This window comes from Erpetoichthys calabaricus, chromosome 11 (assembly GCF_900747795.2).
Source record: "Erpetoichthys calabaricus chromosome 11, fErpCal1.3, whole genome shotgun sequence".
Lineage (NCBI taxonomy): Eukaryota > Metazoa > Chordata > Cladistia > Polypteriformes > Polypteridae > Erpetoichthys > Erpetoichthys calabaricus.
In genome coordinates, this window is record NC_041404.2 from 93,492,346 (window position 1) to 93,513,893 (window position 21,548).

General features: G+C 39.2%; 1 protein-coding gene across 1 annotated transcript in view; it reads right to left on the reverse strand.

Annotated features, from left to right (window-relative positions):
• LOC114642651 (circularly permutated Ras protein 1-like) overlaps nt 1–21,548 on the reverse strand; it is a 334,580-nt gene that overhangs the window by 201,850 nt on the left and 111,182 nt on the right. Inside the window, exons 6-13 of the mRNA XM_051933702.1 lie at nt 7,664–7,747; nt 7,054–7,130; nt 6,698–6,871; nt 6,550–6,591; nt 6,364–6,453; nt 5,377–5,528; nt 4,756–4,837; nt 4,479–4,603 (exon numbers count right to left, since the gene is read on the reverse strand). Of these exons, the coding sequence (XP_051789662.1) occupies nt 4,479–4,603; nt 4,756–4,837; nt 5,377–5,528; nt 6,364–6,453; nt 6,550–6,591; nt 6,698–6,871; nt 7,054–7,130; nt 7,664–7,747 (826 nt within the window). The remainder of the gene's footprint in view (nt 1–4,478; nt 4,604–4,755; nt 4,838–5,376; nt 5,529–6,363; nt 6,454–6,549; nt 6,592–6,697; nt 6,872–7,053; nt 7,131–7,663; nt 7,748–21,548) is intronic.

Sequence of the window (21,548 nt, forward strand, 5' to 3'; positions counted from 1 at the left end):
CATATATGTTAATTATTGGAGGGAATGATACTGATTGCAACAATTTTTTGCCATCATTTAATTCATTTGGAATCACCATTAATTTTACTGAATCAGCCTGCAATCTAGGAGTTACTGTATCTTAACAATCTTACTGTAAACCATCTTAAAAATGTTGGGAAATTAAGGCGTTTTTTAAGTAAGCAGGTTTCTGAGAAATTAATTCATGCATTTATTTCTAGTAGGATTGACTACTGCAGTATGGTGTTCATTGAATGTTCAGTCTGTTCATTCTACACCTTCTAGTTAGTCTAAAATACTGCTGCAAGAATTATTATAAAAACAAGAAAATATGAACACATAACTCCAGTTCTTAAATCCTTACACAGGGCGGTTTTCAAAATCCTCCTTTTAACATATAAAGCCTTAAATGGCCAGGGTCTGGCTTACTTATCTGAACTTATCATGACTTACAAACCAGAATATACATTAAGATCTCAAGATGATGGTCTGCTTATGATTCCAAGGATTAATAAAATAACAGTGGGAGGTTGTGCTTTTAGCTACAGGACACCTAAACTGTGGAATGGTCTGCCTGCTACTGTAAGAGATGCCCCTTCGGTCTCAGTTTTCAAATCCTGGCTGAAGACTCACTACTTCAGTTTAGCATATCCTGACTAAAGCTGTTGATTAACTGTACATACTGCATCTCTGTTGTATGTTACTAGAACTAAAACATAAGTAATATGATAGTTATAATTTGTTATTAACCCTCACCTATTCTGTTTCTCTTCTCAGTACTCAAATGTGACACTTGGCGCTATTGCCCTACTGCCAAGTTGTTTTGCCTGCCTAAGGTAAAGTCATCCCAGATGGAGGATCGTAGTAATCGTCGGGTAGAGGGGTCCTTTCAATGGATTGGCTGGCCCATCACTGACTCAGCTGTGGAATGACAAATAGGGGGAGGCAGCCTGATGGCCGAGGTATCCAGGACTCTGAACAAATCCAAATTGTATTATGTAATAACATCTACTATTGAATTCTGCTCTGTACTTGTAATTTTTCTATTGCACTATTATATTGTATTGAGGATACTTGTGTTCTGTTCTGTGTATTGTATTGTATTTACCCACTTTGTTTGACATCCACTGCACGCTCAACCAACCTGGAAAGGTGTCTTTCTTTGAACTGCCTTTCCCAAGGTTTCTTCCATTTTCTTTCCTACAGGGGTTTATTTTTGAGATTTTTTCCTTGTCTTCTTAGAAAGTCAAGGCTGGGGGGCTGTCAAAAGGCAGGGCCTGTTAAAAGCCCATGTGGCATTCCTTGTGTGATACAATAATAAGTTGTATTGTATTGTATTATATTGTATTTAATCAAGGAAAGGGTCAGTGATGGATCACATGAGACTCCCTCAAGGCCAGCTGCTTTCCTAATATTCTGTTTCCTGAAAAGTTTTTGTATGTCTTCTTGCTTCACAAAAATTATAGAGTGGAGTAGAGAGGACTGAATGAGGTGAAGGGAAGTTGAAAAAGGTTATTGGGACTTCAATGAAGGAGAAATGATGTCACTGAAATGGTTGTGACAGGAAGAAAGAGAGACTGTTAACATAAAAGGCAGAGGGTCAGAGTCCAAGCAGGGGCGATGTCCTTGTCAAACCTGCAACAAAACTCATTTAGCTTATTAGCCACAATGGGGGAGGATAAGGTTTGGGAGCAGTTCTACCTGTAATTTGTAAGATTTTTCAGAGAACTCCACACTGCCTGGCTGTTACTGCTAACATCTTTCTCCAGCTGATCTCTATAAGTGGCTTTTGCAGCTCTCAGAGCTTTACTAATCTGCCGCCTTGCAGATCAATATTCATCCCTGTTCCCAGACTTGTACTGTATACCTGGTCTTTAGCAGCTCTGAGAAGCCTCAGCACCTTGATGAACCACAATGTGCCATTGTTGTATCTCAAAATGGTCTTCTTTGGGAGACACACATCTTCAGACAAGGAAATGTAATATGTTACAATATCACAACTTGTTACATATTCATCTATGCTACTACACCAGTCTTCCATGGCTTTCCAATCTTAAACAGCTCCTCAGCCTTCTAACAGTCCATCTGCAGCTAAATGACCTGGTGGGATTCGACTGTTCCAGTTTCCGTTTATAGCTGGTGTGAAAGGTGCTATATAGGCTCCCGACCTGACACAGACTGGAAACGGAGGCACATGTAAAATAAACAACTATTTATTTTTCTTCACCTGTGGGCACACGTCTTCCCTATGCCCCACGGGCAGTACACAGTCCCAAGCACAGCACACCAAAACACTAACAAATTAAAGTTTTCTCCTCCACTCCTCCCAGGCAGCTTTGTCCTCCTCCTCCCGACTCTGGCTCCTGAGTGGTGGTCACTGACTCCTTTTATTATGCACCTGAAGTGCTCCAGGTGCTTGATTGCCGACACACAGCTGCACTTCCGGATGTGGTGCAACTACTGCCTAGAAGGGCCCAGCAGCTCCCACTGCAGCACCCCCGGCGGCACCTGCAGAACCCAACAGGTCTGCACCAAACTCCACCTCTCATGAAGCCCTGCGGGAGTCAGAGGCACCGCTGCAACCCAGGGAGGCTGCCATCTAGCGTCCAGGGGGAGGTATTGGGTTGCCCATGTTTGGACCCCGGCCATTCGCCACACTGGAAACAAGCATAATCATGGATTATCAGATTTGCCAAGAGTTGCACGGGAGAAACAGCAAAATCCTCTATTAATGCTGATGTAAAAGTGATTGTGGTATAGCGGGTCCGCGGCTCAAAAAAAGTGCCTGTTTTAATAAAATAAACCATTGCCCGGCTCTTTCACCATGGGCGCACTCACACAGATGCGGGGAGTTAATGAAGTAATTGGGGCGAGACGCACCTGCATGTGAAGATGCAGTCTTTCTCAATAGCTTCATCGGCTTCCTGCAGTGCACGATTGAGACGCTGTGGCCTTAAGGACGAGCCGATGCAAGAGAAAGGGTCAAGAGAAGAGAAACAAAAGAGGATCGGAGGTCAATGAGACGGAGAGAAAGGCAGGAGCGGTACTGAGCCGGTGTTTACAGTGAGAAGCAGGCGGACAGGAATGCAGCCCCAGGGAATAGCACATGGCCAGCACTCAGGAGAGGACATCACTCCTATTGAGTAACCAGGGAGCAGGTAGCCTGGAAAGGCAGCGGTGGGTGCAGGAGCAGGGTCCCTGTGGATCAGGCAGCATGGACACGGGACAGATTTGAAGGATGTTTGCGCCTTTTGGTGGAAGTCTCTCCGTGCTGCGAGGTCCGAGGAGGATAAGCCAGAGAGGTGTCAGTTTTTAAAGGGAAGCACTAGGGATTGAAAATTTTAAAGAAGACTCTTGCTTGGATTTTAACATAGTTTTAATGGATTTGTTTATTTGATCATTTTAACCTCCACTAATACTTTGACATTTTTATGGATTATTTATTTAACTTTTTGAGCAATGCACTTTTTGAACACTTGTTTTTGTTGAGTTTTTAATAAAAGCACTTGCGCTTTCACCATCCCCTTGCTTGGTGTGTTTTTGTCCTCATCTGCAACGTTCATCTCAGTTACGGTACTGATGGTGTCGGATTCAAGGGGCTCCCATTATAGAAGAAGCAAGGATCTGACCCACACCGTCACAGTGATCCAATGTTCTGCCCTCATGTGTGGGGTAGTTGATCAGCTGGTGGTATCTGAGCAGATCATCTTTCAAGTTACTGTGGTTAAAATTCTCCATAATGAAAATGTCAGTACTGGGGAATTTACTTTCCAAATGATTAATGTTATCATCTAGCAACTGTTGTGCCAATTGAGCATTTGCATCAGGAGGAATGTAAATACCAATCAGTATAACAGAATGATATTTCCTGGGTAGATAGAATGACTTGCAATGAATAACAAGAGCTTCTAAATTTGCAGAGGAAAAAGAAAGAATTTCAAACATATCCCTGCACCAGCTGTTGTTTTTATGCATGCAAAAGGCCCCATATCATGTTTTGCCACAAAGTCCATTGTTACAGTCCACTCTGAGTAACTGATATCCTACCATTTGGACAATGTTGTCCAGTAGATCCAAATTAGGCTATGTTTCAGTAAAACAGAAGGCACAAATATGCGCAAAATCTTTACTAGCACCAACTTATACATTTTGTTGACAAGCAAGCAAATATTTGAAAGGAAGATTGCCAAGAAGATTGCCAAGAGTGAACCATGAAAAGCCTCTGCGTCTCCAGTGCACCAGCCCGCTTAACTCTGTACCACCTGGTGAAGCGTGATTGATTGGCAGCATTCATGAAGGAAGACGAGAAAACTTCTGCGGTAAATTTCCTTCATTGCAACAAAGCAAATAAATCCAATGGGACTAAGCCCCTTTGGTTAAAATAGGCACTTAGTTGTTTGAATTTCTGATGTTTGCTTACCTGGCAGATGAACATCTCTCCTAACCAAGGTGCCAAGGACAGTTCCTACTTCACTTACCCTTGCTGCCTAGCATACTCTGCCAGCTGGTTGTAGAACTGTTTGGATGCCTCTAGTTCTTCAGAGCAAACATCTTCCAGGTTGCCAAGATCAGTGTTGGCTTTTCCATCTGTACATATTATGACCTGAAACAAAAAGAAAGACTTTTAGGTAGACAGGCAATTAAGACAGATACACTGAATGCAAAGTTTGATTACTTAAATTAAGATACCAGTAATGTAGAAAAGCATGTCAAGAACTAGTTACTGGAAGCTAGTGGAAAAACCTCTCCTCTTACCTTTGATCCAGGTCTTTGTGAAGCCAATGCTATAGAGATAAGAGCAGCAGGACCAAGCGCTGTGGATCCACTCTCATTTAACCTGAAGAAAAGATGTAAAACACATGTAATTTTAAATTTGCTCAGAAGGGTTCTATATGTGCATAATCTGTTGAATTGCACACTACATACTTGTCCTAGTGCTAATCTGCCTCAATAAATTTTGAAAGCTTTCAATGTATTTTGTAGGTAATGGTATATTTTATCAAATTGTACTGTACTTCATTTTTCTCAACACCATCATGATGTGATACAATAACAACTAGAGGCTTTACATTATTAATATATCAGAGAGTTACTGAGAGAGCTGATTAAATCGTTAAAATTCACACACAGCATGGGTATTTTTTCAGGATCTAACTAGGCACTGTCACTGCCTTGATTGTCACAGTGTTGGCTATCTACTAGCTCTGGATTTGTTCTGGATCTCAGCTTTCATGACATTATCAAAATAGATTTTTCTGAACGGCTTGCTTTATAACTTCACAATTACTAGAGTAAATTTGCATTACTGGAAAGTTCCTCCTTTACACACTTAATACTAGTATCAGGGAGGATTCACATTTACACAATACAGTATACCTGTACACAGCATCCTTCAGCTGCATCTTAGCATGTTTCACAGATCCAGGGAGAGGCTGGGAGAGACCAATATTGCGAAGGTGGTCGCTATCCACAAGTTCAAAGTCCTCTACCACCTGTGGGAAACTGCTTCCATCACCATAAACAGTAACCTGTCACACGACCAGCAATTAGATAAAGAACACATTTTGTTAGATAAGCCAAGGACAGGTAAACCAAAGTAAAAATAATTTTTAACTTAGTATTATTTGTAAAAACAGGAAATCTTTTTAAGTAACAACTTTGTACACATATCTCAGCCTAGTCCCAGTAAACAATTCTATCTAAAAGGTTTATAACTACAATTATAGTGTTTCCTTCTGTGTAGTAGGGTACTTGTGTGGCAGTATTTTTAAGAACAGATCATCTTGCATTCATTCTTGGTTTAAAGCAAACCAAGGAGAAACTCTTTTGTCTTCTCTTTCTTTCTTTCTTTCTTTCTTTCTTTCTTTCTTTCTTTCTTTCTTTCTTTCTTTCTTTCTTTCTTTCTTTCTTTCTTTCTTTCTTTCTTTCTTTCTCTTATGTTCAATTTATCATATGTACACTATCTCTAAAAGTAAAAACATCCTATACTAAAGAAGAAATTATAAAAACAAAATCCTCAAATGTACTAATTGAATTGAATACCATTTGCAAGATGTATATGCAAGACAAACAGATGTTATGGACTACTGAGAGTTTGTTCTGAGCAATGTGTAAATAAAGAGCACACTTGTTAACAGTGGATCCTGTATGAGAAAGATATGATTTAACAGGTAAGAAACTTTTCTCAGCACTTAAGCTTTTGAACTTAAGCTTTCCTTCAAAAACAAGGAAATTTCAGCTCAACAGAATTTGGTTTGACAAAGTGGTAGTGTGAGAAGAACTCTGCAATACTGTATGATTTATTATTTAATTTCAGTAATTAATATTATTACAAAGTATGGGACAGCAGAATGAAATTCACACCTTGTGATTGAAGGATACCAATGCCACTCGCTTAAATGGGGCTGCATTGTCAAGATAACTGAGAGACTGGGTTACTGCTTCCTGAACTGCCTGGTGAAGGAAAGGATACAGTCAAAGAAGCTTACAGACCAAAATAATGCATACTAAGAATTGGCAAAAACAAAAACAAAACACTCAATTGTTCACCTGCAGCCGAGACATATAAAGGGTTTTACCCCCTTCAGGAACCTAGCAAAGTAAAAGACAAATATTTTTATCATAGGTAGATATACAATGAGACAGATACTATAAAATCCATACATATACTTATATATAAATAAAGGTTATTAGATACCTTGGATGTGACACTCATTGACCCTGAAATGTCCACACAAAAGACGATAATTGAATCACCAATGAAAGACTGAACTTCAAAGTTGGGGGTCATCATGAACAGTTGGTCTACTGCTGCAAATGGTTCCCTTTTCACTTGATAAGCTGAATTACAACAAAACATGCATTCACTTGCCTACAAAATATAAAATCAGATGATATTCAACTGGAAGAAGGAGCAAGTGTAAAATAAGTAATCCTGCGTCAAACACATACCAAATTAACTAAAGATATATATAATTTCAGATATCAGATATTAAAGAAAGCAAGATTCAATTATTGAATAGAAGAACACCAGTGACAATAAAAATGATTTACCTTGAGAGAATTGTCTTTCAGTTCAAGTGCAGCTCTACAGGCCGAGCAGTAGGAGGGCTCTCCACTTATGGGAATGCCTACAATTGCAGAAAGTCAAATAATTTATGGCCTCATTTTTAAATAAGTTAAACTACACTTCCATTATAAATGTATCCTTAATTATAACATTTCCCTACCTAAATCCATCCATCCATCCATTTTCCAACCCACTGAATCTGAACACAGGGTCACAGGGGTCTGCTGGAGCCAATCCCAGCCAACACAGGGCAGGAACCAATCCCGGGTAGGGTGCCAACCCACCGCAGGACACACACAAACACACCCACACACCAAGCACACACTAGGGCCAATTTAGAATTGTCAAACCACCTAACCTGCATGTCTTTGGACTGTGGGAGGAAACCAGAGCGCCCGGAGGAAACCCACGCAGACACAGGGAGAACATGCAAACTCCATGCAGGGGGGACCCAGGAAGTGAACCCGGATCTCCTAACTGCGAGGCAGCAGCACTACCACTGCGCCACCATGCCGCCCGCTTCCCTACCTAAATTCTCTTTGTAAAGACTAGTCTGGATTAGTAAATTCACACAAAACATCAAAAATTACTTACTAGTGGTGGTATCAACCATTTTGCCTAAATTAACCAGAAGGATGTTCACATTTCCCAGCAAAGGTGCACTCTGAGGAACAGGTGCTAAGAAGAGAGCAGAATTCACAGATGTAAGAATGAATAGTATTGGAATGGTCCCTAATGAAAATTCAATCAAGGAAAAAGAATTTCATTATAAACTGATACATATAAAAAAGTAATCCAATATTCCATCCATCCATCCATTTTCCAACCCGCTGAATCCGAACACAGGGTCACGGGGGTCTGCTGGAGCCAATCCCAGCCAACACAGGGCACAAGGCAGGAACCAATCCCGGGCAGGGTGCCAACCCACTGCAGTAATCCAATATTAATTGACAGAATAAAAGGGAATATTTTAAGATGTCATTGAGGTCACATTCTGAAACCCTCATAATTAGGACAGAAATCACTGCAGCAACAATGCCAAATGACACAGTTACAGTGTGTTACTGTGGGCTTACAACTTCCATCCATCCATTACCCAACCCACTACATCCTAACTACAGGGTCACGGGGGTCTGCTGGAGCCAATCCCAGCCAAGACAGGGCGCAAGGCAGGAAACAAACCCCGGGCAGGGCGCCAGCCCACCGCAGGGGCTTACAACTTGTTTATTGATATATGTAATAAATTTAATGCTTTTTTCTGTCCCACTATAATTATTTTTATAGTGCATTCTTTATGTTTTTTATAATAGTGTTTTATTTCCATGAATACTGAATAATTATATTACATTAATGATAAAGCAACACCTTAAATCTCACTATTATAAAAAAAAAAAAACTTGGGACGAGACGTGATCTTTTGAAGAGAGACAGATTTGAAGAGAGACAGAGAGACACTTCAGAGAGTCACTTTCACGTCCCGCGACACGGTCAAGTCACGTCATACTGGCATCCTTTGGAAGCAAGTCCCATGAGACGGTGACCTTGGCAAGTCACACCCTATTTACAAACATTTTCAAACAAGATCACAGACATCTAACCTCTCAGCTGTTGGATAGAACTTCAAAAACGACTAAGCGAAGAAGAAAGAGCAGCTCTAAAAAAATTTATAAGTTAAAGATGACACATCCACGAGTAAGCGAAGAAGAAAGAGCAACACCTCGAAAAGAGACCCAAAAGCGTTGGAGAGAAAAGAATGCCAAAAAAAAACTGCAAAAAAGAACAATAATAATCTATGTGCAATAATTCTGATAATAAGGAAAGTAAGCTACAACTAAGCGAAGAAGAAAGATCTGCAATGTCCAGAACAGATTCTCAGCACTCCGCAGCCCGCCTGTGGAAACTGAGAATTCCACTGTTACTGTTAGAATTCCAAACTGTGTTAAACCAGCAGTTAATGTTAAGAAATCTTGGCCAAGATTTCTGGCATAGAGGCCGCATTGGACCGTGTCGCCGACGATGAACTATCTACCTTATTGCTGCATGTCGGCACTAATGATATTTATTCACAGCAATCTGAGGTATTAAAGAGGAACTTCATCTCTCTATGCATCAAAGCCAAAAGAAAATGTCGGAATTTAGTTGTATCTGGCCCCTTACCAAGATTACATAGAGGGGATGTGATTTATAGCAGATTGCATTCCCTTCACTGCTGGCTAGAAACCTGGTGTGCAAACAAAAGCATAGCGTTTGTGAACAATTGGGATGATTTTTGGGAAAGGCCTGGATTTTTCAGAAGAGATGGTCTTCATCCTAACTGGAGGGGATCTTATGTATTATCCCAAAATATGGCAGCAAAACTGCCTGGTTGACTGATTAGAGCACCATCCAGGGCGCAGTCATGTGATCTTAAATCACAGGCTGTTGTTTATCCCACCTGTTACTTTCCTGAAGCTGTTACCCATAATCCTTGTCATGGGGCATCCAGTAAATTTAGTCTTGATACAAACCTTAAATTAATTGATAACCAAAAAATAAGGTGTATAATTAGACAAAGGGATAAAACCAGACCCTCCACCAGGGGAATCTGTAATAGAAATTTACTTCAAATTAAAACAAAAAATATATCAGCAGTTCAGAAAGAACCATGCAGTTTTAAATGCTGCTTATTGAACATTCGCTCTCTTGGCAGTAAAGCTGTTTTGGTAAATGATATTATATTAAGTACAAAATCTGATCTGTGTCTTCTCACTGAAACCTGGCTTAGTAAATGTGACACTGTCCCCCTAGCTGAGGCGTCACCAGATGGCTACTCATTCCGTCATAAGTCTAGAGATTTTGGTCGAGGAGGAGGCCTTGGAATAATTCATTGTAACAAAATGCAAATCACTTCTAAAAATGTAGGCAACTTTACATCCTTTGAGGCATTCATTTCAAATATTAAAACAGATTCCAACACAATTATAGTGCTAGTCTACAGACCACCAGGGCCTTATTCATTGTTCATGACTGAATTTAGCAACCTTCTATCTGATTTGGCTATAAATTATGATCACGTAGTACTGATGGGGGATTTTAATGTATACATTGATGTGGAAACTGACACTTTTAGCAAATGTTTTACTTATTTGTAGTAGGATTTTGTCAGATTGTCAAAGGTCCAACTCATAATCATAACCACGCATTAGATTTAATTATAACTTACAAAGTTGAAATTCAAAATTTTAAATATCACTCCATTAAATGAAGTTATTTCCAATCATTACTTAATTACATTTGATTTAGTTTTGCCCTTGTCAACACACTCCCAGATTAAAACAAAGACAGTGCGACATCTAGATTGTAATTCTGCTTCAAAATTTATAGATACTTTGAGTAAGTCAAGTGTGATTGTGGAAAACAATTTAGATCAGCTAACATCACATTATAATGTGACCTTGAGAGATGCTCTGGACACAGTGGCTCCCCTTAAAACAAAAGTGATCAAAGCACATAGAAACTCTCCCTGGTTTAATGAAAACACTCAAGCTCTTAAATTAGAGTGTCGAAAACTGGAGCTCTGATGGAGAACAACAAAGCTACATGTCTTTCAAACTGCATGGACAGAGAGTGTTAATAAATATAAAAAAGCCCTCTTTAAAGCTCGCTCAGATAACTATTCTACATTAATAGATAACAATAATAAAAATCCTCGGGTACTGTTTAGAACAGTGGCTAAATACCAACAGATATTAGCAGTACAGACTTTATGAACTTCTTCAATGAGAAAATTAAAAATATAAGATCCCAGATCTCTGCATCACACTACAAACCAAATACTAGCTTAGCAGACCCTGTCTCACATTGCATTCAGCACTTTAGTAATTTTAATCTTGTAACTTAGCAGGAAGTCTTAAGTTTAATTTCTAAAATGAAGCCCACTACTTGTTCCCTAGATCCAGTGCCAACAAAACTAGTAAAAATTGCAATGAATGTTCTTGCAGCGCCTATTCTAAAGATTATCAGTAGTTCATTATTGCATGGCACAGTACCTGATACACTAAAAGTCTCAGTCATTAAACCATTACTTAAAAAGTCAGACCTAGACCCACACATACTAAATAATTATAGGCCTATTTCAAATCTACCGTTTCTCTCTAAAATACTAGAAAAAGTAGTCGCCAATCAGCTTCAGTCACACCTTACGCATTACAATTTATTTGAGAAATTCCAGTCTGGTTTTCGCACTGGTCATAGTACAGAAACGGCACTAATGTGGGTTGTAAACGACATTCTGATATCCCCTGATGAAGGAAACTCCACTGTAATTATGTTGTTCTACTTAAGTGCAGCATTTGACACCATCGACCATTCTATTTTACTACACAGGCTAGAAAATGATGTTGGGCTTACAGGCACCGTGCTCGCTTGGTTTAGTTCTTATTTATCAAATCGATTCCAATATGTACAAAAATGTGCTGACAGTACTCCATCATTATACACAGAAGTTAAATATGGTGTCCCACACGGCTCAGTACTGGGACCTTTACTGTTTTCACTTTACATGCTTCCACTGGGATCTATCATTAGGAAACATAATGTTAATTTTCACTCGTATGCAGATGACACCCAGTTATACCTTTCATTTAAATCAGATGAAGTTTCTCCGATGTTGTCTTTAATTAGTTGTGTTAGCGAATTAAAGGAGTGGATGAATGAGAACTACTTGTCTTTAAATACAGATAAAACAGAGATGTTAATTGTTGGAGGGAATGACGCTGATCATAACAATATTTTGTCATCATTTAACTCAGTTTGAATCCCAATTAATTTTACTGAATCAGCCCACAATCTAGGAGTTATCTTTGACCCTAGCATGTCATTTAAAGCGCATATTACAAAGTTGTCCAAAACATGCTTCTTCCATCTTAAAAATGTTAGGATATTAAGGCACTTTCTAAATAAACAGGATTCTGAGAAATTAATTCATGCATTTATCTCTAGTAGCATTGACTACTGCAATGTGGTGTTCAAACTGTTCTTTATACAGCCTCCAGTTAATACAAAATGCGGCTGCAAGAATTATTACAAGAACAAGAAAATACGAACACATAACTCCAGTTCTTAAATCCTTACACTGGCTCCCGGTTAAGTTTAGGGCAGATTTCAAAATCCTTCTTTTAACATATAAAGCATTAAATGGCCGAGGTCCAGCTTACTTGTCTGAACTTATCATGACTTACAAACCAGAGCGCACATTAAGATCTAAAGATGCTGGTCTGCTTAAGGTTCCAAGGATTAATAAAATAACAATGGGAGGTTGAGCTTTTAGTTACAGGGCCCCTAAACTGTGGAATGGTCTGCCTGCTACTATAAGAGATGCCCCTTCGGTCTCAGCTTTTAAATCCCGGCTGAAAACTCACTACTTCAGTTTAGAATATCCTGACTAGAGCTGCTGATTAACTGTACATACTGCATCTCTGTTATTAGTCAATAGCACTAAAACATAAGTAACATGATAGTTAGAATTGGATACTAACCCTCACCTATTCTGTTTCTCTTCTCGGTACTCAAATATGGTACTTGGTGCCACGGCCCACCAGCCAAGTTGTTTTGACTGCCTAAGGTAACGTCATCCCTGATGGAGGATCGCAGGAATCGTGCGAAAGAGGGGTCCTTTCATCGGATTGGCTGGCCCAACACTGTTTCAGCTGTGGAATGGCCAAATGGCGGAGGCAGCTTGATGGATGAGGTCTCCAGGAGTCTAAAATTATCCAAATCTTATTACGTGATATCATCTACTGTTAAATGCTGCTCTGTACTTATAAAAAAAATTTTATTTTTTATTGAGGGTTTGTTCTGTTCTGTGTATTGTATTGTATTGACCCCCTTCTTTTGACACCCACTGCATGCCCAACCTACGCCCAAAGGGGTCTCTCTTTGAACTGCCTTTCCCAAGGTTTCTTCCATTTTTTCCCTATAATGTGCAATCCACAACGGCCAGAAATCCGCAGATTCTTGAGAAAAATACCACTGGCTACATCGGCTCTGGATATACTTTTGTAAGTAGATTGTTTTATCAGAAAATCTTATTTTTATTGAAAGAACTCGAAACAGTGTTCGGTCAAATCAGAGCATACATTTACACGATCGAATTTCAAAAATGGGGTTTGCCTCACATGCATGTACTGGTTACTTTGCAAAATAAATTATTAACTGCTAATGATGTAGACCGGTTTGTCTGTGCTGAAATTCCAAACAGAGAAACCTATCCTGAATTAGGGTACAAAGTCATTTAACACATGTCTCACAGACCACATTTAAAAGATTCAGTATGATTGGACTCAAAAGAAAAAAAGTGTTTAAAGAAATTTCCAAAAGCGTTTGTTAAAACAACAGATATGACCAAGGCTGGCTTTCCTGATTATCATCGAAGAGATAATCGTCACGAACAACATACTTATCACAGAAAGAAAGATGGTAAAATCGTGATGCTCGATAATTCAATGATTGTACCATATAACCTGTATTTGCTCAAACGATTCGATTGTCATATTAATTTCAAGTATTGTGCATCGGTTATGAGTATTAAGTACATCACAAGTTCATTCATAAAGGGCACGATAGAGTACGCATAACTTTATCAAAAGAACAGTCTCAGGACGAAGTTCAAGCATATTTAGATACTCGGTACGTCAGTGCAATGGAACGCAGGTGGCATTTAATGGAATTGCCAATACACGGTCGAAGTCATTCTGTTGAATTATTACCGATTCATTTACCAGGTCAGAATATAATTCAATTTAAAGAGGGCGAAGAAGCAGAAGCTTTAGTGGTATTGAAAAATAGAAATATAAAATTATTGGCTTATTTTGAACTTAATAAACAGACATAAATGCAAAAGCATGTACGTATGTGCAAATTCCTCAACATTACACATGGCAGAAACAAAAAAGAGTCTGGGATCCAAGAAAAATTAATTGCAAAAGTATTGCTCGATTAAATATTGTATCACCAAACGATATCGAACAGTTTCATTTAAAATTGTTGTTACGTGATCGAAAGGAGCAACATCATATAAAGATGTTCTAACTATAGATGGAACTACGTACGGTACCTTTCAAGAAGCGGCACAAGCAGCTGGGTTATGTAAATCAGACGACTATATGTTTGGAATGATGTCTGATGCCACTTCTGTAATGATGCCTGACAAATTAAGACACTTCTTCGTGTACTTAATTATGACGGGTGAAGTTGATACTTTACAATTATGGGAACCGTTCAAAGGACCATTATCTGAAACGTCGAATGAACAAACGGCTGTTCCGATCATCAAAGAAATGTTAGAAACAAGATTTAATGATGCAGCAATTTGGACTTCCACAAGAAATCAATGAATCAGAGGTAAAGAAACAGTTAATTAAAAAATAATTAATAATTGACATTAAGTCATAATATTATAGAAGTGGAATTGTGTTAATTTATATCACATTTTATTGTTACACTGAGGATGACAGGGGAAAAACTAAGCATTAAATAATAATAATAATAATACTAATAATAATAAATTGTATTTATATAGCACTTTTCCCATGCTCAAGCCGCTTCACAGAGTCTCAGAAAAAAAAACAGCAGGGTATGTAACACTGGATACAAATATTTTCTGCATATAACACTAAAACAGATAAATACAGGATATACAAAGTATTAAGTAGAATAAAAGACAATAAACAAAAGTAAATACTAAATTCAATACTAAAAGAAAAGTGTGAACAAATAACATCACTTATGGTATAACACACACCATATTATCATGAGCATCTGAACAGAGAGGTAAGCAGAAAGAAGGGACAGGATGTTTGGTTAAGTTAAAGGCCTTCCTGAACAGATAAGTTTTAAGTTTTTTTTTAAAAGAATGAATTGAGCCAGCTGAGCTCATTAATTTCAGCAGGTCATTTCAAAGTCTGAGTGCTATACAAATGACAGCCCTCTCACCTACAGATTGCAGGTTAGTGTGAGGCACAGCAAAGATTACCAGATTCACTGGACTTTAGTGGAAAAACAGGAGCATAATGATTGGGAAGGTGACTTCTGTAGTCCAGTGCAAGGCCATTAAAAGCTTTGTAGGTTATTAATGAAATTTTATATTTGATCCTGTAAGACACAGGCAGCCACTGAAGGTGAAGCAGGGTGGGTGTTATGTACTCACTGTTGCAGCTTTGTGTAAGGACTCTTGCAGCAGAATTTTTAATCAACTGGAGCTGTGACATTAGATTAGAAGCAGCACCTGCTAGTAGGGTAGGGTGAGATGTGATAAAACTATGGACAAGTTTCTCAGCTTTAGAAAAGGAGAGGAATGAGTGAATATGTTACCAAGGTGGAAGTAAGAAAGTTCACTAATGTGTTTATGTGGGTGGAATAAGAAAGGATAGAATCAAAAATGAGACCAAGATTTCTTGCATTAGAAGAAGGTCTGATGAGATCATCATCAAGAGTGATTGAAAAGGAGCTCATTTTCTTAAGTTGCGCTTTAGTGCCAATTTACAGAAGTTCAGTTCTGTTGCAATTTAAGAACAACAACAACATTTATTTATATAGCACATTTTCATGCAAATGGTGTAGCTCAATGTGCTTTAAAAGATGAAGAAAGAAAAGTTCATAAAAAATAAAAATAACATTAGGCAATACTAAATAACAAAAAATAAAGTAAGGTCCGATGGTCGGGAGGACAGAAATGGTAAAAAAAAAAAAATTAAAGAGTTATGCTCCATCCAGGCTTTAATTTCACTGAGGCAAGTTGTGAGCTGAGAAAGCTCTGATGAAGTTCATTTTTAACACTGACATAGAGTTGAGTATCATCTGATAAAACGCTTCCGTTGCTGGTATCAAGCCTGGATGTGAAAGGAAGAGGGTTGGGTGTGGGGCCAGCTACCCCACCCTGTGAAAAAAACCCAGCTACAGAAACGCCAACAAGTAGAAATCTAGACAACTCAGCCGTGGGAAGAGATGGGTCTTCATCAAAAGAACTTATGACGCCACTTGGTGAAAGCCAGAAAATATTGGGAACTACAATGCCAAATACCCTTCTAACAATTAGGGCAGTCAACATCAGAACATGTAATGTGGGGACAATGTGTGAAAATGGAAAGACCACACAAGGTGCAGCAGAGATGAAGAACTATAAATTATGCCTGCTTGGCATCAGCGAGACCAGATGGACACTGTGCGGACAAAAAAGTCTGACCAAAGGAGAGATGTTGTTGTACTCTGAACACAGTGAGGAAAATGCCTCCTATACCCACAAAGTAGCACTAATGTTGTTCAAAGCAGCACAGAATGCTCTCATTGGCTGCAAGGCCCATGCTTCAAAAATAATTACAGCATCCTCAGACCAAAGAAAAAGGAAATCGATATGAATATTATCCAGTGCTATGACCCAACTAATGACAGTGAAGAGGCTGACAAAGACTGCAGTCCATAGTAGAAGGATACCCAGAATGGGATGTCAACATCATCATTGGGGACTTAAGTGCCAAGACTGGAAATGTCAACACAGGGTATGAAGACATTATGGGAGGTCATGGACTTGGGGACATGAATGAGAAAACAGAGCTATTTTGAACAGGACGAAGGACAAACTCAACACTCAACTATGTAACCATCAAGTTGGCTTTCACAAGGATAGATCCTGCATGAACCAGATAGCAACACTGTGTGTCATTATTGAGCAGTCGATGGCATGGAACTCTTCCTTATATGTCACCTTTATTGATTATGAGAAGGCCTTTGATAGTGTAGATAGGATGACCCTATGGAATCTCCTCTGGTATAATGGTGTGCACAGTCAATCTTGTCAACATCATCAGGAACTCATATGAGGGACTGACATGCAAAGTAATTGACAGAGGCGTTCAAAGTGAAGACAGGTGACAGACAAGGCTATTTGTTGTCAACTTTCCTCTTCCTGCTTGCAATTGATTGGGTGATGAAGACAGCCATGATGCAGAGAAGGAATGGGATCCAGTGGACACCTTGGGCACAGCTAGATGACCTTGACTATGCTGATGACTTGGCCCTATTGTCACACACACAGCAGCAGATGCAGCAAAAGACAAACAACATGGCAGCCACTGCTGCTCAAATTAGGCTCAACATAAACAATGGAAAGAGCAAAATCCTCTAAGGAAACAAGAACAGCTCTAACCCAATTATGTTGGAGGTTAAGGCATTAGAGGAGGTGGAAGACATTATCTATCTGGGCAGTGTTATCAAAAAGTAAGGTGGAATTATGCTAATGTGAAAGCTAGGATTGGCAAGGCAAGAGCTGCATTTCTGCAACTAAAGAATATCTGGAGTTACAAGGAACTGTTAATACACACCAAACTCAGCAACGTCAAGACAGTCCTACTTTATGAAGCAGAGACTTGAGAACAACTGTGACAATAGTCAAGAAAGTGCAAGTTTTCATCGACGATTGCCTAAGGAAGATCCTCAAGATACGCTGGCCTGATATCATCAGCAATGACGACCTCAGGAAGAAAACAAACCAGCTTCCTGCAGAAGATGAGATAAAGAAAGAGAAGATGGGGCTGGATTTGACACATTTTTTGCAAACCTGCAACCAACATCACCAGGCAAGCCCAAAAGTGGAACCCTCAAGGAAATAGGAAAAGAGGTCTTCAGCCAAATAACACCAGATGTTGTGACCTTGAGGCAGACATCAAGAAAATGGGATTTAAATGGAACCAGATAGATAGATAGATAGATAGATAGATAGATAGATAGATAGATAGATAGATAGATAGATAGATAGATAGATAGATAGATAGATAGATACTTTATTAATCCCAGGGGGAAATTCACATACTCCAGCAGCAAAAAATATTAAATTAAAGAGTAATAAAAAATGCAGGTAAAAAACAGACAATAACTTGAATAATGTTCAACGTTTACCCCCTCTGGTGGAATTGAAGAGTCGCATAGTTTGGGGGAGGAATGATCTTCTCAGTCTGTCAGTGGAGCAGGACAGTGACATGGAGATTACAGACCAAAAGAGAGATGTCTGGAGATCCCCTATTGATGGCCTATGCTCTAGGATGAGTAGCAGGAGAAAGTGAAGAGCGACCATCTGATAACTCAGACCAAAGCTATGAATAATATGGCCAAGGGGAAGCATATAGATACAGAAAAGCAGATGGCAAAGACCTGAGGAATTCCTTGTATGACTGGCACTGAGCTAGATCTCCTGTTTCCACGACTAACCTCTCAGTCAGATAGGACTTAAACCACCAGAGGACAGTGCCAGAGATACTCAGAATGTTCTCCATTCTGGACAGTAGAATGTCATGTTTGACAGTATCTAATGCTGCACTGAGGTCTAACAGAATTAATATGCTGGTTTGTACAGTCTGCTGCCATAAGCAAATCATTAGTTATCGAAGAAGAGCAGTTTCACAGCTGTGTTGCACTTTGAATCCAGACTGAAAGAGTTCCATCAATTTATTAGAAGTTAAGTAATTGGTGAGTTGAGTGGCCACAACACACTGAAGAACTTTTGACAGAAAAAGTTAGTGAGAAATAGGCTGAAAATTGTTAAGATTGTTAGCATCAAGGCCAGTCTTTTCTAACATTGGGATTACAGAAGTGATTTTAAAAGTAGCTGGCGCAAAGCCAGTGTCAAGGGATGCGTTTACTATTGTTGTGACAGTCGGATTAAGGTATGAAGGCAGTATTTAAGAAGTGTAGTGGGGATGAAGTCCAGTACACAAGTAGTTGGCCTCATATTACAAAGCAGATCATTAACAAATGCAGATGTGACTGATGAAAGTTTAGAAATGGAGCTGGATGGAGTGGGAAGACAGGGAAAAATATAAATAGATGATAGATTTATGTTGTTGAATTGTTTAGAATTTTAATTTTATAAACTTCACCAGAGGAATTAATTGGGCCAGATGTAGGTTGAAGTCATTTATTGCCTACGGAGAACAAAACCCTCGGGTTACCATGGCCACTTTCTATTATTCTGTCATAATGTGTGTTCTTGGCAGTACTTAGTACACCTCTGTAAGCCCTTTGGTGGACAGAGAAAGTCTGGGTGTGCACAGTGAAGCTGTAATTCTGAGTTGTACCATGGAACTGAATGCTTAAAGGAAACCTCCTTCAATTTTATAGGGACTGTTTTATCTAGTGCTGAATGAAAGGCTGCGTTAAGTAGCCAACAAGACTATCAAGTGTTGATGGAGTAGGGGAACATAGAAAATGATCAGAAATTGATCCAGCAAGGATAGTAGGACAGATATTTTTAAGGTTTCTGGAAGAAATTTCACATTTACAGGTAAGAGGAGGAAGAGGTAATGAAAGAGTGAAAAGTACTGCTTTATGGTCAGAGAGTCCCAAATCACTACTTAAGTGTTGCCGACAGATAAGCCAGATGTGTAGATCAGGTCCAATATATGACCACCAGAGTGGGTAGGAAAATCAGCATGTTGCACCAAGTCTGAACAGTCCAGCAAGGGCAGAAATTCATTTCTCAGTTTACATGTAGGAATGTCAATACGGATGTTAAAATCACCAAGAAGAATGACTGTCTGGGAAAGGGAACTTAAGTGGGTTAATAATTCAGTCAGATCAGATAATTGATTTGATTATAAGTTCTTTAGGGTGTGCAAAAGTACTGGCTACAATTGTGAACTACAATTTGTAGAAAGACAGTGTTAAATCAAACATATGATTTATTAAACTTTAAAAAAAACAAAAACCTAAACAATAAATAAAATGGTTTATAATTCCCAAAGATTTTGCAGAGTTAAAATTTTTATTAGATACAGTATGTCTGACGGTGTATGTGCCCAAAAAGAAGTCTGACTGCATTCTCAGTACTATTGCTCATGAACTGAAGTGTCAGCATGGCACTGCCAGATCTAAACACTAGCGTGGAGAGTTGCTTGCATACTGAAGTGTCTATAGCAGCAGGTGGAAGCTGCCATCGCACTTTTCATAACTGATCTTTTCCTAAATGAGGAGTGACATTGCACCAAAAGAAATCTCTCAGTCCAAAACTTCATTTTAAAAGATTTAGTGAAAATTCGAAGCAAATAGTCCACACAAGAATAAAGAAAAAAGGTATCTTCTCTAAACTTAGCTTTTCTTGTCAAACTTTAGTCATTTCTATACGTAAAGATACTTAACTTCTTCTTCAGTTCGCTTTAAAGGTACAGTGTTGTACATTCGATAGAGCATGTTGTCTTTCATGTTATTGGGCACGTAAGGCATGGTTTAAAACCATATGCCCTCTACGCCTTACACACGGCAAGGCAGGTCACTAACTGAGTATAATGTATAGTCAGAGAGGTTAGAAAAAGTTAGAATATACCAATTCAATTCAACTTATGTGGGTTGTAAGAACCTCCCATAGACTATGCACTAATAACTAGCAAATGGCTTTTACAGTTTATTTGATATTTGGACTTCAGCCTTCACACATTATATATTTCATGTCAAAATTTTGTTTTTAGTACTACAGTATAACATGAAAAAAATTTCTGTTTTAGGTATGTGTTCAACATTTCTTGCCTCTCATTTCCTGTCATCCTACATTTACCCAGATCGTTGTACATACGGAATACACATTGACTGTATGTGTTCCAAATAACGATATATTTACCCTTTACAACTCCAGGCATCTCACACCCAGATAAACAGACTTGAGCCGGGAGAACTTCCTGTCCGACTTGAGCTGCGGTGGTGGGGGGATGGAATAGCAGGCTGCTTGATGCTTGTGCTGATCAACACATTTGCAAAACAAAAGACGCTAATGGAGAAGTGCAAAGGAATTTAAGGTGGCCTGCAATTAAAATTTTTTTCAAAGGCTTCAGGGATTCTAGTGTTAAGCGCGACAGACCAGCAAGCAAGGTTATGCTACGAGTGGTGATTTGATCCAGGCATGGCCTCCAGGCAACAATCCTATGAAATCTGGGGTATGGTGGGATTCTGGCTCAGGCCAGATATTAATAATCCCCGCTAGATTACAGAACAGGTCGCTTGCAACTTGTTAATTAATGCCCTGCCGGACTTCCTTACCCATCCGGTCCATCATCAGCCATATAAGGATGTTGACAAATTGGCTGAGATAATCAAACACCATTGGGTTGCCCTCCATGCTGAGCACTCAGAACGGTCTGCTCGCCAAACCCAGATGGGAAGTGTAGTTCAGTCTGAGCCCTTTCATTGCAAGATCGATCCCGCGGTCAAGCCAAAGGAAAAACGGACCCTGGTACCACACGGCAAGAAATATGGGCAGCTTGGACACACGCTACACCAATGCCCTTTGAACTTGGAACCAATAGACTGCAGCTGGGCGAGAGAAGGAATGTATTGTGCAGTGGCCAACCCCTTGTCTTGCCCTTGTATAGGAGTGGTGGTGGTTAATGGGTTTAAGGTGACAGCACTAATAGATACCGGTAGCAACATTTCCATTGTGGCTTGCCATTATGTGTTACTGCAA